Here is a 26,518-nt window from a genome sequence, read left to right as displayed (position 1 = left end):
ATTACTGATATCAACCCAAATTGGGTCAAATCAAGCCAGCTTCCTAACCCAACAGTCTTAACCGAGCATTTGGATTGAAACAATTACCAGCGTGTTTTATATGTATAGGCTATAAAAAAGTACACAGTGTATGTTTTTGCTTTATCGCTTGCAAATATAAGATTGTTAGGTCATACATACCCCGTAATATTAGAATAGGTACCCCTTAGTATCAAAATACTTACAGTAGAAATAATTTGTAATTTTGCAGATTATTACTCCTTTATTCCCCAAACTTCGCATATTGTTACCTTATACCTACACGGAGGTACTGAATAGGTACACTGTAATTACAAAAAAGTTACGCTGTAAATTCTGTTTACTTACGCAGTACATTGCAGGTTGTAATCTAAAGCGTTAACGAAATGTGTTTTAGCAATTCAGAAAAACTGTAAGATAAATGCTGACCTTTGGATCTTTCTATTCATCAAAGAATCCTGAAAAAAAAAATTGCTCAACTGTTTTAAATATTGATAATAATAATAGTAATAATAACTGTTGCTTGAACAGCAAATCAGCATATTAGAATGATTTCTAAAGGATCATGTGACACTGAAAACTAGAGTAATGATGCTGAAAATTTAGCTTTGATCACAGGAATAAATTAAATAATAAAATATATTCAAATAGTAAGCACTTATTTAAATATTAAAAATATTTCACAATATTACTGCTTTTGCTGTATTTTGGATCAAATAAATGCAGGCTTGGTAAGCAGAAGAGACTTCTTTAAAACATAAAGTCTTACTGTTCAAAAACTTTTAAATGGTAGTGTGTATATATATTTATATTTATAGGTATATATATATTTTTTTGTTATTACTGTATATCTCACAAATTCAATACCTTTTAGTATGGATCAGTGAAATTTTCACACACTGCACAGAGGAATCTCTCTTACTGCTGTTATTCTGGTATTCCCAGTAGACATGGCGGTGGTAAGTTGATGTAAATGCTCTCTGACTGGCATGCCGAAAGCTTGTCTTTGTATGAGAGCACACACTCCTCACCCAACTGATGACACTATCCCCTCACCCTTCCAGAAGGACTCATTTATTGACAGAATTTTAATTTCCTTTTATATGACGACGACGTGACATGTGACATGTGGCCAAGTATGGTGACCCATACTCGGAATTAGTGCTCTGCATTTACCCATCCAAAGTGCACACACACAGCAGTGAACACACACAAACCGTGAACACACACTCATATATGCTGCGGCGCCCGGGGAGCAGTTGGGGTTCAGTGCCTTGCTCAAGGGCACCTCAGTCGTGGTATTAAAGGTGGGAGAGAGCGCTGTACATTCACTCCCCCCACCTACAATCCCTGCCGGTACGAGACTCGAACCCACAACCTTTGGGTTATGAGTCCGACTCTCTAACCATTAGGCCATGACTTGCCCCGACTTCCCCTTATGATTAAGCCTTCTCCTCACATGTTTTAAAATCCAGTATTATGTAGGGTGTAAATATGGAAAAAAGTGTCATTTCAATGCCACGAGAGCCTCCAACTTGTATATTAGTAGTAGTAGTGTACAATAAAAATACATTTAATTTATAATTAAATTACTTTTTCCCAGCCTGGTTCCCACAAATCTTGTGTAAACTGTAACCAATCTGTAGCAGGAGTAAATCCATTCCACAGTTCTATTGTAAGCTCCCATGTGTTTGATATCAGTCCCTACATTAATAGATTTGAAATAATGTCTCTCTGTTTGTTTCTCTTGTCTTTCATCTGTTATTTTATCTGTGGGACAGGGAAAGTGGTGTATATGTCAGAACGTGGTGTCATTTTATCGTAGGGAATCCCTCTCTTGAACCTCTCAGTGGAGAACAACAACAATGATTTACTGAGGAGTCATACCCTCAGATGTAGCAAGCCGCATCCTTAGATTTTTGCCTCTATTTTTAAATGTTTTCTTCTTGCAGCTTGAATGTACTACTATAATATTTTGCCTAGTAATGAATAATTGATGCCTTTGCTTATATTTTAAGTGACCACTGCAGCACAGTTCCCCAGATATAAAAAATATCAAATCGCTCAGCTGGCACAACAGCATCTGTTTACTCCATTATTAAACAGACATGAAAGTGACACTGGTTTTCACAGTTTTCAGAGCACTTCTGGCTTCGCTGGTTTGTCTGGATCAGGTTGGGTAATAGTACTGAATCACTGCGCTCACACGCTGAAGACCCAGAGAACTCACCATAACAAGAGCCTCAAGACACCTCGCTGCAGAACATGCTAATATATGGGAGGCAAAGAGACAGAAAGTCACAGATGGAGAGATACATGACTGAACGCTGATATATTAGCCTCATCTCATGTGACAGTAATTAGCCTTTGTACAGAACAATAGTTTCCTACACATACATGATGGATCCTGGTGTATTAGATAACTACATACTTCAGGGTGAAGACAGTAGTTTGTAGCCTGAGGATCAGACAGGCATTCAGAGGAGTCTTTTTGCCCAGTCTTAAAACTGTGCTTAAAAAGCAGATATGAACACAGTAAAGGTCAACTGTTTATTATTTGCTTTATTTTTAGAAAATCTGTCTTGTGAAACCAAGCATCTATTAGTGCAGTAAATAGTGAATTGATGACTGTGTGCTGTAGCTAATGTTTGATTAATGGACTGTGATGATACAGTACACGATTTTGTATATTAATTCATAACTAAACATTGTGGCTGTGATGGAAATGTCTCTGTGTGGAGATGTTGATAATGATATTGTATGGAAACTAGTTGCACATGATTTATATTCTCAAGAAAACTTTATCCAACAACACAATTGGCCCCACCCACAGGTATTTGAGATTTGGAGATCTTTAGCATAATCTCTAGCAAAGCCTAAGATTTAGTATGTAATTTGTATACGGTTGTGAAAAAGCTACCAGCTACTTTATAGAATAATTAGCAAAGATATTCTGCCTAGTTACACAGGCTATTTGGCAAATGTTGTTTGTTGATTTATTTATTTACTTGAATTCATAATTTTTTATAGTTTTATGAACCTTTAATTGTTTTAAGTGTGTGAAAAGTGTTTATTCACCATGGTGATTAAAAAAAACATAAAAACTGTAATATTATGAAATATTATTAAAAACTGTTCTCTATTTTAATAATTTTTAAAATGTAATTTATTCCTGTGATGAAAAGGCTCAATTTTCAGCAGCCAGTCTTCAGTGTCACATGATCCTTCAGAATTATGAGAGAATTATGAGAGTTATGATTTTTTTATATTTTTGTGAAAATATTTTTTTCAGGATAGATGAATAGAAAGTTCAAAAGAACAGCAATTTTGAATGCACCCTTTCTGTATAAAAGTATTAATTTTGCCACATGCATTACTTTTCAACCCAAAATGGTTGAATTTTTTTTTCATAATTTATTCACACTGTTTCACACTTGTATGACTTTCTTTCTTCTGTAGAACAAACATAAAAATAGGTTTTATTGGTGAATATCTTATAAAAACTAAAGAAAAAAATTGGTTTCAAAAGAAGAAAAAGTCATACAGGTTTGGAACAACATGAGGGTGAGTAAATTATAACAGAATGTTCATTTTTGGGTGAACTATCCCTTTAAAAGTTGGCTACGGATTGTGTTAACTCTACCCAACACTGACTGGGATATCAAGCATTTTTAATTCTAATTAGCATCTACACTTTTGATGTGTAGGGTATAATGTATTGTGAGAAAGGGTTGCATCCATCAGTGTCATTTATAAAACAAAAGCCTTACAGAAAGGAATGGAGGGAGAAAGGAGGACAATAAGAAGCAGGACGAAGGACAGTGGTGCAAAGAATGGAAGACTGAGAGAGAGGGGGAATCACAGACATTAGTAATCATAAAGAAAGTGTCCCTGTCATGTCATCCCCCCTCATCTCGTTAGCTAATGAACTCCACTTACACGCTCTCTTGCACAGCCTCTGCTTTCACAGATCTCCTGGCACACTCTGAAGTCAGCCTCAGGGGCCTAAGCCCATTCTATATGTTTGTAAGTGAATTACTTCTTATTACATCAACAGGTTGTGCACATTGTAGGGGACAGCATGTCAGGTCTTAATTTTACCCATGAGTACCTAATATAGCAGTTCAGCAGACACATCTGGATTTCAACCAGGTTCAGCTCTGGCCCAGGGGACAAATAAGGTCCATACATTTCGTGATTTCAGCCTTTTTAAAATTAATTGAGTCTCAGCGGCGGCCCAAATATAAGGCCTATCATGCCAATGCTTTAGTTTGATTGAATTTCTATACTGTGAATCGCTGAGGTCATATAGTATAGCTCTACGAGCTGATGTCGAGTGGACTACTGAGACTGGTGGTATAATGGAAATCTATAATCAGACCAGACTGCCTCACAGAGATGGCCACACAGCGTCTTCGTGGCAGACAGGCTTGAAAAATGTAGACCGAAGGCAGCTTGTTTGCAATCCAACTTTGACGCTTCTATAAATATCACTCAGACAACAGAAAATCTATTTGCTGAAGGCCACAGTCTTTGGATTTCTGTTTCTGACCTTGACACTTTTGACCCTTTAGGGAAAACAGAGCGTGTGAGCTCTGATATGAAATCTAGGGTGAGTCTGAACGGCATTTTGGAGTCCTTCAAGGACACTACGAGAAGGGGACACAACCTGAAGGGTTGTTCCAGAACAAAAGTGAGCAGCTGAATACTTTCACAAAAGGCCCTTTTACAAGGCTGTTTGCTAAGGGCACATGTGATGGTCACTTTGAGGAAGTTATTTTGTCATTTGTGATCACATGGTTCTAAGTGGATCACGTGTGGATCACGTTGCTATTTTTTTTGCTTTACCCAGTGCCACATACATGAAGAGAGAGTGCACAAATCTAAATAAATATGAAAACACAAATAGGCAATATTTGACATTTGAATAAAAAATTAATAAATGCCATAGTAAAAAAGTAATATATTTAAAATACATTTATTTCATACTAAGTATAGTTCAAATAGCATATTTACTGACATATCACTCAAGACCTACTGATATAAAGAAATTTAATTCAACTTTATTTGGACTACTACCTGTGCACAATGCACATTTCTTAATATTGAGCCTAAAATCTGTAGTCACTGTTGATGAGAATTGTATGATATTTGAATAATATAAATGCAAGATATTTAAAGTGTACCTGAAGTATACTTGCAATAGTTCCACTTTAGCAAAATCAAATATACTTCAGTGTATCTTTAGTCAGACTTCAGCACTACTTCCGCACAATTAAAGTGCATTAAGTATAAAATTAGTTGTTCCAATTTTGCAGACTTTAAGTATTGTAAGTATTTTTTTTATTTTACATTTATTTTATATTTATTAGATTACATTTTTGTTCTTTAAACAATAATGAAAAATTTTAATGTTTTGTCTGATAAAATTAACTACTAGCCTAATTATTCTTTTTTACTTTTCCACAGGACTACACACTTACCATGTATTTCCAGCAGTATTGGAGGGACAAGCGGCTTGCATATTCTGGAATCCCTCTCAATCTCACCCTTGACAACCGGGTAGCCGACCAGCTTTGGGTTCCTGACACGTATTTCCTAAATGACAAGAAGTCTTTTGTCCACGGTGTCACAGTGAAGAACCGCATGATCCGCCTGCACCCGGATGGCACAGTTCTTTATGGATTAAGGTGAGATCAACCAGTATTGCTTGTTTTGCATTTTAATTTTTACCTGTTTCATTTTTCATTTCATTTTTACCTGTTTTTGATGATTAATCAGCTTTGGATCACTAATAGATATACAGTAATATGTCAAATAAACATACAAACATCTTAAATTACAATAAAATACTTAAAATATATACTTTTAAATTTTTTTATGTGATAAATTTAATCATTTATTATTATGTAATAATAGTTTAATAAATGGTAAATTAATGTATTTTTTCCTTACAATGGAGATTCTTTTTTTTCTAAAATCTACCTTTCACACAATTTGTTTGTATTTGACATTTCAACTGTGGGAAGAGTCTGATAGTACGCAGCTTCAGTGGACGCACATCATGAGAGCGTGCCCTATTTTGGTCAGTGCACTCGCCTACTAAATTGCATAAGTGTTAATGTGTGCCTTTATCTTGTTAAACCCCTTTAGTGTTATCAGACACTGATCCTAAATGAGCTGCTTTGCTCGTTCCCATGCGGAAGAGCATGGGTATGCCTTCATCCACTGTACCAGCTGGAGTGCTCTATGAGCCAGTTACCATAGCCTAATTCCTTTCGTTTTGTTCCAAATGAGATCCTGTGGACTAATGCAGCCATATGCTAATGTATGGGTCTTGCTTATAAAGTTTATTGAACCATTTCCGTCTTTTTATGATTTATTTCCTTTCGCTCGACTGAAACATCAGCAATCCATTGAACATCATTTTACAGTTCATCTAGGGAGTTCCCTGGTCATTTAACACACATTGTAGTTTGACGAAGCGATAGTGAGGATAGAGGGCTTTTATTTGTTTGCCTAAGCTGGACACCATTAAAGAAAGAAGAGCCTGCATATTTATGGTAAGGCATTTGAGTATGCGCTCATTAAAGCAGCTCTGAAGATGGAATGAAGACACTGAGTTTCCTCTTTAATTTACCCACTCTAGGAAGGAAGGACCACAGAAACATAGTAACGACCCAATTCAAATCAATAATATATGGTTTGAGTGTGTAATACAAATATAAAAACATTAAATAAAAGACTGCTTTAGTATGCTGTTACTTGAAAATATAACTGGAGGGATAAAAAACAAGTAAACTATTTATTTGAATTTCAACCCTTAAATGACCTGTCCAGTTTTTTATGTGTAAAGGCACAATCAAATTAGTGAAACTACTTTGAAATTTCACAAGGTAAAAAGGTACATTGTCCATTATCAGTAGTATAGCGATGCATAAACCACAGTTTATTGTGTAGTCACATTGGCAAAATTTCGCAGACAAAACCGGTCCAATGTCTCTAGTCAATGGAACTGTTTTCTCCCAAGAAAATCAGGTCGATTGACATTGACTTTGTCAGACTCTGTTCCGTGTTTTGCTCCCCACGTGTTCCTTGACCTAGTTTTCCCTCATGTGCAATTATTGTTTCATTAGTTCCAGGTGTGTCTCGTCATCCCCTCGTGGGTATTTAAAGTGTTCCCTGTTCTAAGTTTGGTCGTCCGGTATTGTATATGTCTACCTCCCCTGCTACGTGTGTTTTCCTGGTTCCCTTGATGTTATTAAAGTTTCCTTGTTGCTGTACTCCACGTCTCCTCGTTCCTCACTTCGCGCTCCCTCACAGTAGTGAATGTGACAGAATACCGGACCACAACAGAAAAGTAAGCGGCGCCCCTTCTCCCCGTTTTGTTTTCGTTTTGAAAGTCTTTTGTTTTTCTGTTTGTTTCTTCCTGCGGCATGGGAATCTCTGCTCGTTTTTTCACCCTAGCCCACAGGAATCACCCCTTCGTGGAGTATGCGTGGGAGTTCAGCAAGATCACCGCTAGAAGCTTGAACTCCAGAACTCTCTGTTCTGGATCGGGGCCAATTGCTATCGCCCCGTGGACATCCCAGACACCAGAGGACTGAGCTGGAGGGAGGGGATCCTCCGGTGTCTGGAGAGCGTCCAGCCAGAACCAGCCCGCCATCAAGCCCACCGACCGCTCCAAAGTCAAGCCCGCCAGCCGCTCCGAAGTCAAGCCTGCCGGCTGTTTCCTAGTCAAGCCTGCCGGCCACTCCCGTGTCAAGTCCGCCGACCACGCCTTTCACCCCAAACATAACTAGGAATCTAAGGAGGAAAAGGCGGTTGGTTCTAGTCCCTAGGCTCGCTCCAGTGTTGGCTCCAGACCCAGAGCTCGCTCCAATGTAGGCTCCAGCCCCAGAGCTCACTCCAGTGTCGGCTCCAGTTCCCGAGTTTAGCCCACAGAGGGCTCCTGTCCCCGAGTTTAGCCCAGAGAGGGCTCCAGTCCCCGAGTTTAGCCCAGGGAGGGTTCCAGTCCCCGAGTTTAGCCCAGAGAGTTCCAGTCCCTGAGTTTAGACCAGATAGTGCTCCAGAGGAAGGGATCCAGCGAGAGCTTGATGGGGCGATGCAGAATGAAAACGTTTTTCAGGAGTCGCGGCAGTAGAGGCGGTGCGACTATAACGACATGTGAATAATCCCGCCCACTCTAAAGCGATACTAAACTGCAGTGGAGACGCAAACCGAGCCGAGCCGTGCCGTGCCGTGCCATACTGAGCCGTGCCGAGCCGAGTCGTACCATGCAGTGGAAACGCGCCATTAGTGAGCCCCACTTGGTTGTACCCCTGACCACAGCCCTGCATTCATCCAGATAAGATTAGAAGGACTGAACATGATCTTCCACTTACGATAGGCTTACTTCAACTGTTACCAGGAAGAGAAATCGATACCTGGATGGTATCATTACCTGGATGAGAAACCAAACCTAACTTTAAATGTTCATTGATACTGACACGCGAAGAACATTTGTCATCACATTTTAGACTAAGCTCACACTTGTAGCAAAGTGACATGATGAATTGGACAAAATGAGATGTGGGCTTTCCTTGAGCTTTTTTGGAGCAAAAACTGCATTTTCATATATTCAAATCTGTACTATTTGTTCATGTCCACTCATCCATATGCATGCTCTGTGCTATATTTGGTTCAAAAGCCTTTTGAAGGGCAGGGGGAGGCATATTTTAATATGCTCCATCTTGCTCATCTTGTTTACAATGAGACACAAAAGTTTTGCTGTGTTGTTTAGCAAGTGCAGTACCTGCTGTATGTATAGACTTGTGGCTTTGATTTTTCTGTGACCTGTGTGTGTGTTTCTGTGTTTCTAGAATCACCACCACTGCCGCTTGCATGATGGATCTGAGAAGGTATCCATTAGATGAGCAGAACTGCACTCTGGAGATAGAGAGTTGTAAGTGTTCTCTCTCACACACTGCTGCAAAGACCAGCATATATTTCCATGCTGTTTCAAGCTGGTTTATACTGGTCTGTGCTAGTTTGGTGCTTTTCTCACTGGTGAAGCAGCAAAAATTACTGAATATAATGTGTTATCCTTCTGAAATGCTGCTTAAAATAGTAATAATTATTGATTACGCTTTGACAATTCAACTTTATTATTCAACAGAAAATATGATATTACCATATCCATTTAGCATATACATTACCATTTGGGGTCTGTATGATTAAAAAAAAATTTTTTTTTAAAGAAGTCTCTTTGCTCACCAAGGCTGCAAAATTACAGTCAAAACAGTAATGTTGTGACATATTTTTACAATTTAAAATAAGTTTTCTATTTTAACATATTTTGAAATGGAATTTATTTCTGTGATGGTAAAGCTGAATTTTCAGCAGCCATTATTCCAGTATTCAGTGTCACATGATCCTTCAGAAATAATTCTGACATGCTGATGTGCTTCTCAAGAAACATTAGTTATTATTATTAATGTTGAAAACAGTTGAGCTTCGCAATATTTTTAAGGAAACCATTTTTTTCAGAATACTGTGATAAACAGAAAGTTTAAAAGAATAGCATTTTATTTAAAAATTGAAATCTTTATAATGTTATAAATGTCTTTACTGTCACTTTTGATTAATTTAATGGACTTTCCAAGAAAAAAATGTTTACTGTTTACTGACCGTAAACATTTGAATAGTTATGTTGCTCAAAATTAAACCTTTTGTGGTGATTATGAGGTACCTTTTGCTGGATATGTCATCTTAGTAGGCTAATTGTTTTGAACTGAATGCATAATGGAATTTTAGCTTAGCTTGCTAATCAGTTAGCAGGCTAACTCAATTCGTAAAAAATTAGACATTGATTTGGTTACATAAAAAAAGCTATATAGTAATATTTTCAACTCCAAATACCCCAAAAACAAACTTTACTCCAAGAGACTCTGCAGGATATTGAATCTTGCATGGCACCTGTAGTAAAACTCTGTTGACAGAAGCAGCATGTTTTGTTTATGCTTATTAACTGTGTTTAAACAATCAACTCTCTGTGGACTGTCACTTTTAATTACATCACTGCTTTAACAACTAGTTGTTGAGTTTAATAGTGTACATATTACACAAATTTGAATGATAATACAGTTGTCACTACCTGAATTTTTTAATGGGTAAATTCACTTACAGAATATGGTAATCACTCCCCTAAATAACCCAACTTTAATTGTACACAGTGCTTCATATGCACACTAATAAAACCACCTAGCTCATTATGGTTTACAAACATGGCAATGCCGGTATGAAATGGAGCTGTCTGTGTCACAGTGGGAAATCTGACCCCTAACAGCTACCCACACTTGTGCAAAACAGATGCTCATATGCATGATTATGCTAACAATGCACTTTTCTTTTCTTTTTTTACTTTTCAGCATATGTTACACACACTAATTATGGAAAAGAAATGCTATTTCAAGGAACCACATTTTTAGAATTGAAAAGAAGGGAAAAGTTCAATTTTAATGTATGAAGCACTGTCTGAGCTCAGTAAATCTCCTTCTAAAACATGATTTGTGATCTTTGACCCAGTAATGTGTTGTTTACTCTTTGATTAATTTGATTTCTGTTTGTCCTATAGATGGATACACAACAGATGACATCGAGTTTTACTGGAAGGGAGGAGAAAATGCAGTGACTGGTGTGTCGCGTATCGAGCTCCCACAGTTCTCCATCGTGGACTACAAACTTGTATCCAGAAATGTTGTCTTTTCCACAGGTAAAATACCAAGACATGTTAAAATTATAACAAGAATCATTTTATAATCAAGAACCCCATAAAATTCATACAATTTGTTTGACTCTTTTATTTGGCATCATTTATTTAAATTATATTAAATATAATATAATATAATATAATATAATATAATATAATATAATATAATAACACTTTAGTATAGGGACCAATTCTCACTATTAACTAGTTGCTTATTAGCATGCCTATTATTAACATATTGGCTGTTTATTAGTACTTATAAAGTACTATATATTCTATATTCTACATCCATAATCCTACCCAATATCTAAATTTAACAACTACCTTACTAACTATTAATAAGCAGCAAATTAGTTTGAGGCAAATGTCGTAGTTAATGATTTGTTAGTAGCAATAATTTGACCTTAAAATAAAGTGTGACCTAGTATAATATAATATAATATAATATAATGTAATGTAATGTAATATAAACTGTTTAAAACTCTCAGTTTATACTGTGCCTGCCTCTTTATTCCAAATGAAACATATGAAGTGACAAATTATTCATATTTGCAACCTTAATGTCATGACCCCTTAAGATGCAAAGGTTTTTTTAGCATTACAAAGCTGTACTTTTATATTAAATACACGTTGATTTGCTTGTGCTTAAAATATTATATAAAATGTCTACAACATAACCTGGATCCAAAAAAAAAAAAATGAACTCAGTGTATTCCTACAGGAATTTTAGTCCTAAAACAGTCTTGTTTACTAGAACGTATTTTATTATTTGTGCAAGGCAGGATTTAGCACAATAGTTTGCATCAGGAAAGTCAATGAAGGGGTGCCCAAATCATTTGTTACAGTTCTTGTTACAGAGGCAATAACAATAAAATTGATTAAATACTAAAAATAGTCAAATGTGTTGTCTTAAGAGTGTAATTTACTAGTCATGTAATTACGCCTGTGATAAAGTGTATAGCTTAGTGCAGAGATATGGGTCAAAGCGGAAGTTTACAGGACGTTTACTACCAAAAAAGACCCTGACATGAAGTCTGTCTGCACAAAATGTGCTATTAAAATTGTGTTTGTAGCATTTTAAAGCTCTGATCAAGCTGACATTTTTAACCAAATGTATTTACAATGCAAAAAAGTGCTGATTTCTACAGATCATGCCTTTTTTGGTAATGTTTTTCTGGTAGTCCTGTTTTCTGGCTTCACCCTCACGAGAATGGTATTCTCATGTACCACTTATTTGAAAGCTGCCTAATTGGGGCCTGTGCATCTTTCTTCCTCATGGAAGAACAGACCAGTAATAATGGAGGAGCAATTACCACTCTATTTCCTCGAGCTTCTAAAGAGAAGAGAAGAGATGGAAGGGGGGAGAAAGTGAGAGATGGAGTCAGAGAAGAGCAAAAACAGCCACTTGATACAAACCATCACATATTCATGAGGTAGAAGACCCACTGCATAAATTATTCTCTTCTATAACTAAGGCATTCATAGAGGCAGCGCTGTAATGATTATTCCCCATCCTGAATTAATGACACATAGAAAGAGGCTGGCTATCTTCTGCACATAGTGAACAGGATTATGGGAATTGTGAGGTTTTGATTGAGGAGGATGTGACTGTACTGCTGATGCCATGATAAGATTTTTCTAGAAGAGGAAAAAATTTTGTCAGAATTCATAACTGTTTTTAATGGCTGTCATTAGAGATTTGACATCCATATTTGGGTCCAAATTGTGTGTAGAAGCTTCATCACCTACCAGCAGATGCTAACTGACCCAGGCTAGCTAGCTATACCTTGACCCCTTGACCAGCCCAACACAGCAACATTAACTCAACCAATGCTGTGAGTTTAGGGGTGGGACTATCTGTTTCTCTGACCAATAGAAAATGAGGAGAGAGTTACGTAGATGTGTGTGTCTGTATGTATTTTACGTGATTTGGGTGGGAATGTTTTTATGAGGTACAAGTAATTAGTCTGAAGTATGTGTAGGTAGCTTAATTTCATCACATAGGTTACGTAGCATGTTTTTATAGACTGTGATGTGTGTACAGGTTGCATAATGTGCATCTGTAGGTTGTGTTATGTGTGTAGGATGTGTGATTTTGTTCATAGGTTGTGTGCATGTTTGGGTGTGTATGTATATCTAGGCTGAATGCTTGTTAGTTGTTGTTTTTTTCACCTCCATAAATAACTAAGCAGAGATTTCTCATCACATAAGCTGCATGGTTCGGTGTCAGATCACTTGTGTATTTTTGCATCATATTGGTATTATAAGGCATAATGTGTTTAAATTAATTTCTGTTCTTTGGATTAATGAGTTGGGTTGAACAATTTACCTTTAACCCCTAACCCTAAAGGTCACATTAGTGAAATTTCTATTGGCTTTTGTCAACACTGTAGCAACATTTCTAATCACAGTTCACACAGAAGTCACTTTCAAACAAAGCAGCTTTCTGTGAGCTTTCGCACGACCAACTTTTACATTGCTAAATTTTTCACCTCCATACGAAATTCCTAATTGTGTGGGTTGCTATTGAAATGACTGCATTTTGTCTTAAAAAATTAATCAGACAGTGGTAAATGTGGACAAACCTTAAAGAAATAGTTCACCCAAAAATGAAAATTCTGTCATTAATTACTCCCTCTCATGTTGTTCCAAACCTGTAAGACTTTCGTTCATCTTCAGAACACAAATTAAGATATTTTTTGATGAAATCCGAGAGCTTTCTGACCCTTGATAGACAGCAACGTAACTGACACGTTCAAGACAAGTAGTAAGGACATCAATAGAATAGTCCATGTGACATCGGTGGTTCATTTTATGAAGTTATGAGAATACTTTTTTTGCACAAAGAAAATAAATAGACTTCAGTGTCAGTCTTTGACGCACTATTCACGACAGTACCACAATGTATGCATCTACATCAGAACGCCAGCTCCAGCGCCGGCAGCATCACACACATGCGTCGTGGTACTGTTGTGGATGTGCCTCAAAGACTGACACTGAAGAGAAGAAATTGTTGAATAAAGTCATTGTTTTTGTTTTCTTTGCACACAAAAAGTATTCTCATAGCTTCATAACATTACAGTTGAACCACTGATGTCACATGGACTATTTTAACGATGTCCTTACTACCTTTCTGGGCCTTGAACGTGTCAGTTGCGTTGCTATCTATGGAGGGTCAGAAAGATCTCGGATTTCATCAAAGATATCCTATTTTGTGTTCTGAGGATGAATGAAGGTCTTACAGGTTTGGAATGACATGAGGGTGAGTAATTAATGACAGAATTTTTGGGTGAACTGTCCCTTTAAATAAATCTCTTTACAAGCGCATTTTCCAGGTCTGTCTTGGGTCCTGGGCCAAAAATGTCACCTAATACAAAAAAAGTACTCAAAATATGAGTAAGGAGTTCCCATTCAGTCAGTCACGTTACGTCAGTGACTGACGAATTGGGATCTCGCCCGAGAGCCCAATCACCTTCAAGTGTAAACTAAACAAGCCAATGACAGTTGGCGTGCATGTTTCGCCACGCGCACCCCGCCCCGCAGTGCGGGTATAAAAGGAGAGCGCGTGCAAACGCACATCAGCTTTTCGCTTCGGAGCCGAGCCTTCTCAGGACGAATCTCCGAGAGTGTTTGGAAGAAACACCTCTGCCTAGCCGCTGTCCTATCTTCCGCCCCAGCTGGTGTGGGGGGACTTGCCGGCTTCCGCAGGGCACTGGAGGGGGTCAGCAATAGTGGCGTTTTCCATACGGATCCCAATTCGTCAGTCACTGACGTAACGTTGAACGTGACTGACTGAATGGGAACGTCTAGGTTACTTGTGTAACCCTCGTTCCCTGAAGGAGGGAACGGAGACGTTACGTTCCGTCGCCACAGTTGCTGTACCACCGCTGTACGGCCGGGGCATGTAGTCTCAGCTCCTCAGCGAAAAACTGATGTGCGTTTGCACGCGCTCTCCTTTTATACCTGCGCTGCGGGGCGGGGTGCACGTGGCGAAACACGCACGCCAACTGTTATTGGCTTGTTTAGTTTACACTCTAAGGTGATTGGGCTCTCGGGCGAGATCCCAATTCGTCAGTCACTGACGTAATGTCTCCGTTCCCTCCTTCAGGGAACGAGGGTTACACAAGTAACCTAGACGTTTTCTGTTGTTGTTGCTGTTGTTGATTGTCTTTTTTTTTTTTTTAGTAACAGTGAATTTGTGTCTCTATGAATTGATCTGACATATTCGAAGTATGAATCAAATTGATTTATAAAAGTCTTTGACATAAAATGACAGTACATTAGGTATGTAGTTAGAATTCAATTGCCCTCATAAAAATAAAAATGCAAATTAGGATTAATTTCATCATTTCACTATTCGAAGTATGAATCAAATTGAATATAAAAGTGTTTGACAAAAAAATGTCAGTACATTAGATATGTAGTTAGAATTAATTTGCCCTCATAAAAATGCAAATTAGGATTAATTTCATGGGGTGAATATTGCTCTTAAATAGAAAAGTGAATTTCTGACACTATATTGTGTTGACATATTTCCATTTCAAAAAGGAAGTTTGGAGAGGATAATAATCTGCAGTAGTAGCATATGATTGAAAAATCTCTGTAGTGCACATTGAGTAAGTTTTTGGTCCAATTTCCTGTGCATTTTAAATTTGTATTATGTATTTGTATTATTTTTTTCAACTCTTAGAAGTGTTCTATCGAATAAATGGCTTCAGAACTAATAGACATGCACTACGAGCCATAAAAGTCTAGTTTTGATTTCATAGGGGGCTTTAACATTTAATGTTTACTCACTATTTCATTCTCTTTTCTTGTCTCCTTTCACACTGTGGTGTTTGTGCTCAAGGCTAAGCTACAACAAATCACCGATTTTTTTGTCCACGCTTGCCAGTTGCCATAGCAACAAACGTTGCCCGTGCTGCCAGTGCTACTGATGTAAAATGTAAAGAATTTCTCCAAAGACTTTTTGAAATATATATCCGTCTTTTTCCTCTCTCGTGTCTCCCTGTTTTACTTCTTTTCCTCACAGTCTTTGCTTCTCTTTCTCTTTCATATTCTTTATCTGTCTTTCTTATCTCTTTAACAGGTGCCTATCCTCGACTATCTTTGAGCTTCAAGCTAAAAAGAAACATTGGCTACTTTATCCTGCAGACCTACATGCCCTCAATCCTGATCACCATCCTGTCCTGGGTCTCCTTCTGGATCAACTATGATGCCTCAGCAGCCAGAGTGGCATTAGGTATGCTATTTATTCATTAGGATGTCCTGTATACAGCTGACAGGATGTATGTCATCTGTCGTTTCCGCTGTGGAAGTGCATGCTTTATTTAACAGTGCATTGTTGGATGTTCCAATAACTAGAATGCCAAAATTCGGTATTCTGTTTGAATTGCAACTTTTTCTGTACGCACGCCAGGTTTCTTCAGAGTCCTCACCCTCTCTTTGGTTTACTATTTCTTGGATCTTGCTTCCAGACAAACACCGACACACACATATACACTCAGACACATACACAGACAGATGTTGTAGGGGCGCATGCATCATTTAACAAGGAACCGGGTAGACCCAGGTAGCCACAAACCCATTGCTTTTGACACACTACAGCGACTGCTCGCAGAGAGAGAGAGACTGTTCTCAGTGTGTTTTTGCTCTGATGTTGTTATTCCAGAATGAGGAGTGACTCAGTTTGCCCGAAAGGCTACAGAACCTCTCCAGCTGCAGTGAGTAGCAGGACACAAAAGCTCTGTTTCAAAACCAGCATAAACAGCCTTTTAAAGGGGTCCTATTATGCTTTTTACAAAGTCTTGATTTTGTTTTGGGGGTGTACTAGAACAGGCTCTCATACTAGGTTGTTCGAAAAACACATGATTTTTCACATATTTTACATTATTACAACACCTCTCTCCCCAGTCTAGCATGAACGGCTCGAATAGTTCCTGTATCAAATGAAGGCCCACCTTCTGAAATACGAAATGTGCTATGATTGGTTAGCTGGGCCAGTGTGTGTTGTGATTGGCAGCACTCGGTACCTGGTCGGGAAATGTCACACCCCTTACCATAGCCGCCTGCCAGCTTCAGTGTAAATATTGCATCAAAATCAAATAAATCTGAACGAGATTTAAACCCGGATGATTGTAACCACTCTAAGTTTGTCTGCCTTGGGAAAGCTAGCGTGTCTCTGACATAGTGATAACACTTGTTGCCTTCTCTAGTGCAGCTCAAGCAGGTCTCATCCCATTCGTCTATATTTGTGATATCACAAATCCCGGAAAATATGCGTTGTAGTCCAAACGAGTTGTTCGTTGAAGTTTTTGAAAAGTGATTTCTGTTAAATAAAATATCTCCTTTTGAAGTGGACTTTGAGCTTTGTAACTTTGCAGATCTATTTTATGCTCAAACAGCAACATTACAGACTAACTAAAGTTGAAAAAGTGAAAAAGCATAATAGCACCCCTTTAAGGCACACTCCCCTTGTGAAGGCGGTTCCAAATGCTGCCTAAATACTAAGGAAGGCAAAAATCTCAGCAATATAATCAAAATTTACTGTTTGCATTTATATAGTATGTAATATTTGTGTGTGTCATGTATTTTTATACAAGGAGTGCTGCACTGAAAACAATTTCAGTCAGAAATTGCTGGACAATTTGACAAACAGTTGCAAAGAAATGAAAAGTAACCAATTGAATGAAATGTGAAATTCCTAGATAAATTTAAATATTTTCTTAAAACATACTTAAATAATTTTTCAAAAATGATTTTTTACAATGAATATGTGAGGCTAACTTACTACATTCTTCAATAGAGAGACAGTTCACAAAACAGTGTTGCATCTCCAGCAACAAAGCTACTTTTTACACACAAAAAAAATCCAGATTTGCTGCAGAGCGAACTGAGAAAATAAATATTCCTGAATTGTAAAGCACCTCAACTGTACACTGTTTAAATCTGATTCATTTTAGTGATTTATTTTGTTTAGACATTTTTATTGACCCATTTAAAATGCTTGTGTTACATTTTTACATGATTTTTGCACTGAAACACAAAGTAATATCGTAATACTTACAATGTAGTAATATCCCTTTTTATATGTTAAATTGTATACACGCACTACCATTCCAAAGTTTGGGCTTAGTACAATTTTTTAAAGAAAAAAATACTTTATTCACTTATTTCTTTTTTTATTTATTGCTTACTTCTATCAGCATATTAGAATGATGTCTGAAGGATCATGTGATTTCTGAAGACTGGAGTAATGACTGCTGAAAATTCAGCTTTGTCATCACAGAAATAAATTAAGTTTTAAAATATATTAATATAGAAAACATTATTTTAAATTGTAATAATATTTTAACAATATCAATGTATTTTTTATCAAATAAATGCTGCAGGAGAGACCTCTTTCAAAAACCTTAACAAATCTTACCACAAATTATGAACGTTGTATATATGGTTTCATTTAATAATAGCTTACATAATTATAATTTGCTCCACTATTAAAACAACTTTAAATGTAAGTTGACTATTTTTTATTATTCGCCTGTAGTAACTACGTTTATATGCAAAGCTACCGTGTAGTTGAACTGGTTTAAATTATAAGCAGCTTGTTCCATTTCACCTAGGAGGCGCCTGCCTATTTAGACAGTTGACAGCAAGGCAGCTTTCTTGGTTGTGAAACAGAGCTACTGCGAGCGGCTTTTAAACTAAATTTCAGTCTCACTGCCTCCAGCTTACTCACTGCCTTTGTGGACTGCAAACTCAGAGCGTATGAGCTCAGATTTACACAAGCTTCTGCTGAAGAGACTTCAGTGCATGTACAATATTATCATCTGAGCATTTTTAAATCACAGAGATAGATCACAGAGCGCATTACAATATTTTTTTAATCACATGTTTAATGTGTTGCGAGAGTGTGTTTGTTCATGCACCCACTCTTTGAGATGGATGTGATATGTTGGATATGGGCCTTCTTTAGGGAAACTGTCCTCATTAAGCATGTTAAGCATAGAAATGAGAACACTTTACACTTGGAGGAAGGAGTCTCCTGGGTCCCCCACACATATACCACCCATCTCACCTGCCTCTATGCATCATTACAAGGCCCCCACCCCCGTCTATCTATTTTCTTACTCTCTCGCTCTCTGTTTCTATTCCTCTTTTTCTGTCTTTTTCTGCTGTCCTCCCACAGCCAGGCAGCCAAATGAAAACAAAGGGATCAATGCAGCTAGAAAACAATTACATTTAACTTCCATTTCAATCCCAAGGCATGCTGCAGCACAGATGAATCTCTGCCTTAAATGCCTCTGTCTCGCCGCCTCCCACTGCTCGCTGACTCCATCTATTCTCTACAGCCACATCCGGCCTGGCCCCGGCCCTGTATCTCGCACTGCATTACTGCAACACACTTAAGGACTTGATTCATTTCAGAAAGGAATTTATCAAATGATGCAAGAAGCAAACATATCGAATGATGTAGATGATGTTTCATTGATGCCTTCCGATTGTTTTGCTGATGTGGTCAGGCGTGTAGATTTTCAGGGGAGATTAATATAAGATCTTAAGACTGGCTAATGATTAAGCAGAGCATTTTTGAGTTATATTTGTAGTCCAGCACTGCATGTGAAATATTGGGAGCAGTGAAGTCGACATGAAACCGAAATCAATAGATTTTTTTAAGTGTCATTAAAATTACCAATTGCCAAATATCTATTTAGGCATTATTTATTTATTATAATTTTAGTAAATTTGTATTGTGTCTGGCTCCACTTAAATATTAAACAGACACTTTTTGGCTCCCATTCAATAAAGTCCCCTCCTGCAGTATTTTTGTTTTGAATATCCTGTTTCACATGGACATATGTATTGTACATAGAAAATAACTGCCTAAAAATGTTACCAAGATGGCCGCTGAGTTACTTATTGTTCAAAGGAATAGTTGACTAAAACATGAAAATTCTGTCATTAATTGCTCAACCCAATGTCATTCCAAACCTGTATGAAACCTGTTCTTTTTTGGAACACCAAAGCAGATAGTCTTCTGAAATCATATTATTGCTTTATGTGATTCTTGAAAAATCTTTCAGAAAGGTTTTGTGCACTGGATCAACCGATTTATTCAACAGATTGGACTCGAGAACAATTCATTTATGAGTTGCTGCTTCTTCCAGGACAGATGTCAAGATTATTAGTGAATATTGTATTATTTTGGTCTGTTCTTCACACAAAGCTTCATTAACCTTTATTTAACCAGGCAAGTCACTAAATTCAACATGTGACAAATCATTAACCACTTTTATAATACATTCATTGTATTTTTTGTCATTTTGGAAATTGACCATCTTCCCTTTCATCATATTGAAATGGGTGGCCTTCAGAAATTTGCCTTTTGTTTTGTACAGTAGACGCCGTACTGTACAGGTTTGGAATTACATGAAGATAAGTCATATAAAGACAAAGTTTTCATTTTTGGGTGAACTATTTCTTTAACTAAATGCATCTGGTCAAAGTGCCTGAAAACAGTCCGAAAGAGATCTCGAGAGCTTGCCAATGTTGTGCATTTCACTTTCAAACGTCTAACTCAAAAGAACGACATCCCGCACTATTCACTGCAGACAGGTCTGTGTGAAGGTAGATGTTTGTTCTGGTTAGGTAACTTCTCTGCACTGAACTCTGTGCAGAGCTGAGTTTGATCCTCCTTTGCTGTGACCTGGTCATGCACAAATCAATGCAGCGTGCTCCATGTACAGCCCTCTTCTTCACACCAGAATTCTGCTTTTGAGTTTATGTAAGCTAGGACAGGCATCCATCTGCCCACACATGTCCTCTCTCACTCTGGGGAACGCACTGTGGGAGTGAAGTGCTGACCATTTTCATTGGTCTCTGGTTGTTAAATTGTATTCTACATTCTAATATTCAACTCCAGTAATAAAGCTTGTGAATAAAAGGTCTAAGAGGCTAGACATGCTAATTTTAGTTGACTATTTTGTGCAGTTCTGTGACAGTTCACCTTTTTCTAGAACATTGGATGGTGGTATGTAAAGTTAATTCTGTGAGATTACATACATTTATGACAGATGGGTCATTGATTCTAAAGACCAGTGATTCTTAACCAATCTGCAATAACACTAGGGGTAAATATTGAATGAAAAACAATGACTAGAATTAGATAAATGTGTAATATAATATATACTTTATTCATGCAACATTAAAAGTTATGAGTCAGTAGGTTTTTTTTCTTTTTGCATTCAATTGACAGTAAGGAAATTTATGTTGTTACATTAATTTCTATTTCAAGTAAATCTGAACTTTCTATTTGTCACAAAAAAATGTGACACTGAAGACTAGGCTGCTGAAAATTCAGCTTTGCCATCACAGGAATAAGTTGCATTTTAAAATATATTAAAATAGAAAACAGTTATTTTAATATGTAATATTATGTCACAATATTACTGTTTAAGTACAGTCAGTTCCTCTTCAGGAACTCGAGCTGCGTCGGAGGACGCTTCGGGAACGCCCTTCAGCGTGACCGGCTCTGAACCTCGTGTGTAATCAGACCAATAGATGGGCGAGACGTCACGGGCGGGTGACGTAATGACCAGGAAGCTATAAAAGCACGTGTGGTGAGACCAGCATCAGCTTTCTGTCATTCAGCAAGCGCTCTGTGTGTGTGTCAGTTGTGAGTCTTATTTGGTGTTGTCTGTCCCATAGAAAATAAAGAAAAAATAGGAAAGATACAATGTCAAAAGCACATGAAAAGAGGAAACACCAGTTAAGGGGCGAAGGTGGGCAGTGTTTCAGACTGTGTGTTCCTCCCTGCCCGGATTTCATTACGGGTGGGGATACACACAGCTTGTGCGTTGTCTGCCTGGGAGCGGAGCATGCTGAGTCGTCTCTTGAGAGAGCTGACTGCCCGCATTGCGAGCGTCTTTCGATGCATGTTCTCCGCTCCCGGAAGGCACTCTTTGAGGAGGGTGCCTTCGCTAGCGTTCCCCGCAGTGTGGGTCCCGCTTCCGCCGAGGCGGAGCGGCAATTACACTCGTGGGGTTCGCAGCTGGAATTGGCGGAGGAAATGGAGACGGGCGAGTCCCTATCTTCTTCCTCACCCGCCAGATCCAGCGCTCGCTTGCCGGGATCGGAAGCCCACGCTGCGGTTACTTCCTCCCGGGGAGCGGGCTCGGCGCTCCGCCTGTCTTCCTCCGAGTAGGTTGATGTGGTGGCCGTCGATGAGGATTCGCCCCCTCAATCGCCCCAGTATGAGGAGCTTTTGGAGGTGGTAACTCGTGCTGTGGCCAAATTAAATATCGAGTGGCCCGCCGAGAAAATGGCTGAGCCGCAGAAGAGTAAATTAGACAAGCGTTTTCTGCGTGTTAAGCCACCACCTCTGCGCTGGGGCCTGCCTTTTTTCTCTGACCTCCACACCGAGGTGTCGAAGTCGTGGGGAAGACCGTTCTCGGCCCACCTCTTTATTCCCGCCTCCGATTATTATGGCAATGTGGCAGGGATGAATGAGTGCGGTTACAAGATGATGCCCCGGGTTGAACAGATGCTTGCGGGCTATTAAAGGCTCCGGCATTGCCCTCCAAGCCGCTGCGCACAACATCAGCGCTGGTGGGTAAAGGGTACTCGGCAGCGGGTCAGGCTGGTGCGTGTCTGCACACCATGGCGGTGTTACAGGCATACCAAGCCGACCTGCTGAAAGAGCTAGACGGGGGTGAGCAGGTAAAATCCAAGGATATTACCGAGCTCAGGAGAACCGCTAATTTGTCTCTGCGTGCCACTAAAGAGGCCACCCGTGCCATTGGCAGGTCTATGGCAGCGGAGAGGCGTTTATGGCTGACCTTGTCAGATATGAAAGAGAGAGACATGGTCTGCCTAATGGATGCCCCGCTTGCGCCTTCTGGCCTGTTTGGCGACGCCGTCAATTCGGTCATCGACAGGTACCAGGAGGCCCGTAAACAGGCGGCGGCGTTCCAGCGGTTTCTCCCTCGCCGCTCTCTAGCTCTGGGGGCTGCTGGGTGAGAGCAGCCCCCTCCGGGTACCGGCTCCTCATACCGGGACGCACAAAAACAGAGCGTGGCCTCACATACTCCCCCGTGTTGAGACAGTGGGTCGAGGCGACGCTCTAGGTCGGGGACCTCGAAGTCTACGCCGGATCTGCAGACCATACTTAAGACTAAGAGGTCCTCGGCCAAAAAGTCCTGACGCCACTGGCCCAGGACTCATGAGGGCAGTCCCCTCTGGGGTGCAGCGGGTTACACCGTATTACACGGGGTCCGTCTTGCCTCAGTGCCCTCAGGAGATCGGTCTGCTAACCCTGCCGGAGTTACAGGGCGCAGCGGCCTCTGCCCGGCAACGTGGAAATTACTGCCAAATGTGTCTCAGTGGGTCCTGCACACTAGTGCTGCATGATCATGATTTTTCATAGCCGATTCCGATACTGATTTTTTACAAGCAACCTGGCTAATTCCGATACCAATTTCTTTTTTTTTTTATCAAGCAACAAACAAGAAAGAATAAAAGTACACATAAACAAGATGTTTATTTGGTATTTAACAGGCTAAACTGGGTTTTGGCTATTGAAAACAACAACTGTAACCATCTGAAATTAACAGCAGTAACTGCGCCGTAAGTAGGCTACATTCAATACAAACATAGGTAGGCCTACTGACAAAAGCATTTAGCTTTTGTTTTTAAATTGGGTTGAAACTATAAACTGGCCTTAAATGAAAACATTAACTGTAACCATTTAATCAGCATTCAGCATTTGTTTTTGTTTTTAAATTTGGTGTAAAGAAAAAAAGATCTTTACCAGTGAAACTAAATAAAACCAAAGTAGGCTATATAAATAAATTATTCCAAAATGTTAACTACGGCAGGTGCTTTTTAAATCACATTAAGTCAATGTAATTTTTAAGGTAAAATAAAAAATATTAATCCTATAGCTTACAGAACTGACGTTTACTTCTGGCTTTTCAAAAGTGCATGCGAGTTCTTCTTTACAAAAAGAAGCATTTCAGCTTTGTCACAAGTTAGTCTGTTTCGTTTCTCATCCAACACGTGAGAAGCTGAGCTGAACAAATGTTCACTGTCTACACTTGTGCAGGGCGCGGACAGGTACACTCACGCAACTTCAGGAAAGCGGCTCTTATTTGTGCACCAGTACACCAACGGCTGTTCGCTTCTTGGTATCTGGCTGTGCCTCAGACAGGTAGCTCTGCATTTCCAGTGCTGTACGGCTGCCCGTATCCTTAATCACTTCAGATTTTTCTTCCAATATCTCATCGTGCATCGCCAACAATGAGCTTGCTCTGCGTGGTATTTTTTTCTGCTGGCGCCTCTGTGCACACTTCCGGAAAAATCAGACGAAAAAATACAAAAAGCCGGTTGCCGATCGCGCATTATAAGCAAAAACCGTCCGGTTCCGATTTATGGCCGGTCAACCGATGCATCCCTACTGCACACTGTAGAGAGGGGCTACAGAATCCAGTTTGGTTCTCCTCCGCCTCGTTTCAACAGGATTATACCCACGCTGGTGGGCCCCGAGCAGGCTCTGGTCATGGAACAAGAAGTAGTCACTCTTTTGAGGAAGGAGGCCATCGAGGTGGTCCCTCCTCATGCGAGGCAGTCCGGGTTCTACAGCCGGTACTTCATAGTTCCAAAGAAGGATGGGGGGGTTGCGTCCCATTTTTGATCTACGTCATTTGAACCGCTCAGTCATGTGACTGAAGTTCAGGATACTTACTCTCAAGCAAGTCGTATCTCAGATCAGGTCCGAGGACTGGTTTGTCATGATCGATCTAAAGGACGCATACTTCCATGTATCCATCCTTCCCACTCACAGGAAGTTCCTGAGGTTTGCTTTCGGGGGCAAAGCGTACCAATATCGTATTCTTCCTTTCGGCCTTGCACTCTAACCCGGCACTTTCACGAAGTGTGTGGATGTAGCCCTGGCTCCGTTGCGACTCCAGGGCATTCGCATACTAAACTATTTCGACGATTGGTTGATTTTAGTTCAGTCAGAGCAGATGGTGGTTCGACATCGAGATGTCGCCACGTACTGTATGTCCCCTGCTCGGATCGGGTCGATCCTTACCACAGTCACCAGAGTAAGAGAAGGCCGGTCACTCACTATCAAGCAGTTTCAGAGACTGCTGGGTCTGATGGCGGCTGCGTCCAACGTGATACCTATTGGCCTGCTGTACATGAGGCCCCTACAGTGGTGGCTCAAGACCAGGGGCTTCTCCCCGAGGGGAAACCCGCTTCGCATGTTCAAGGTCGCGCGGCGATGCCTAAGTGCCTTGGACTTGTGGAGGAAACCTTGGTTCTTGCCTCAGGTCCCGGTGCTGGGAGCTCCTTGTCGCCGTGTAACGCTAGCGACGGACGCGTCCCTCACTGGTTGGGGAGCGGTCATGAGTGGCCACCCTGCCCGCGGTCTGTGGAATGGTCGCCATCTCACGTGGCACATCAACTGCCTGGAGATGCTGGCCATGCTTCATGCACTAAGACACTTCCCCCCCAGACCTAAGAGGTCACCATGTGTTGGTGCGCACCAACAACACAGCGGTGGTCTCTTACATCAACCACCAAGGAGGTCTGCTCTCACGCCGTTTGTACAAACTAGCGTACCAGATCCATGTGTGGTCCCAGGGCAAACTTCTCTCATTGAGAGCAATTTACATTCCTTCATCTGTATGCCTTTCCCCCGATCGCTCTGGTCCCGGGAGTTCTGGAGAGAGTGCGCCGGGACGGCGTCCGTCTTCTGCTAGTAGCCCCGTTCTGGCCGGGCCGAGTATGGTTCTCGGACCTGATTTCTCTCCTCGACAGCGCTCCATGGGAGATTCCCGTCAGGAGAGATCTCCTCTCACAGGCGGAGGGTACGATCATGCACCCCCGCCCAGAGCTGTGGAAGTTGTGGGTGTGGCCCCTGAGGGGGCACAACTCATAGCTTGTGGTCTCTCAACCGAGGTTGTTGAGACCATCCTTCAATACAGACCTCCCTCAATGAAGAAACTGTACGCCTTGAAGTGGAGACTTTTCACTTCTTGGTGCGGAGACCGCCAGCTCGACGCAGTTAACTGCCCGGTTGGTACAGTGCTGGAGTTCTTGCATGCCCGTTTCTCCGCAGGGTTGACCCACTCCACCCTGAATGTCTACGTGGCGGCTATTGCTGCCTACCACGCCCCTCTTGGGTCGAGCGGCTCCGAAACGTCTCCAAACCGTCTGGGGATGGAGTCGCCATTCTCCCGGGAGCGCAGCTCGGGACAGCTCTGCTTGTGACAAGCCTTGTCGGTCGCTGTGTTGTCCGTGCGGACTAGTACATGCTTGCCTCGTAAGCGCCCTTTGAGACGGCTCAGGCAGTTGATGTGCCAGTGCAGTTGGGGCCCCGTCCAAACCCCTGACACTTCAAGCCCGTTGTACGTGGCCCCCCAGTCGGTGGTTGAGGCATCCGTGCAAACCACAGCATGCCTGGAGACCTGCTCTAGGGGCACTCCTGCCCGGAGAAACGCAAGGTCTGCCCACGGGGTGAAGGTTTGGCGGCAGGCCGGTGTAGCTTGGAACCGGAAAGTGCCGTGTTGCCACGCCCACCTCGGGACTCGGCCATGGAGCCAGTGCTGCAGCGGTCTCATATGGAGCAGCCCCAGCGGCGTGACCGCCGCCGTAGCTGCCATATGCCCCAGGAGCCTCTGAAACTGTTTCAGTGGGACCGCCATCCTGCTCTTGAATGTATTCAAGCAGTTCAACACCGACTGA

The 26,518-nt window shown here is 40.5% G+C and overlaps 1 protein-coding gene across 2 annotated transcripts in view; it reads left to right on the top strand.

Moving 5' to 3' along the window:
- LOC107585149 (gamma-aminobutyric acid receptor subunit beta-3-like) overlaps nucleotides 1–26,518 on the top strand; it is an 83,396-nt gene that overhangs the window by 43,069 nt on the left and 13,809 nt on the right. For both annotated transcript variants that reach the window (XM_016272041.1, XM_016272042.1), the window contains 4 exons: nucleotides 5,488–5,708; nucleotides 8,880–8,962; nucleotides 10,634–10,771; nucleotides 15,858–16,010. In XM_016272041.1, the coding sequence (XP_016127527.1) occupies nucleotides 5,488–5,708; nucleotides 8,880–8,962; nucleotides 10,634–10,771; nucleotides 15,858–16,010 (595 nt within the window). The remainder of the gene's footprint in view (nucleotides 1–5,487; nucleotides 5,709–8,879; nucleotides 8,963–10,633; nucleotides 10,772–15,857; nucleotides 16,011–26,518) is intronic.

The sequence above is a fragment of the Sinocyclocheilus grahami genome, unplaced genomic scaffold, assembly GCF_001515645.1.
Source record: "Sinocyclocheilus grahami isolate Dianchi unplaced genomic scaffold, SAMN03320097.WGS_v1.1 scaffold67.1, whole genome shotgun sequence".
Lineage (NCBI taxonomy): Eukaryota > Metazoa > Chordata > Actinopteri > Cypriniformes > Cyprinidae > Sinocyclocheilus > Sinocyclocheilus grahami.
The sequence above is the reverse complement of the archived record's forward strand: the minus strand, read 5'-3'. Positions and strand labels throughout refer to the sequence as shown.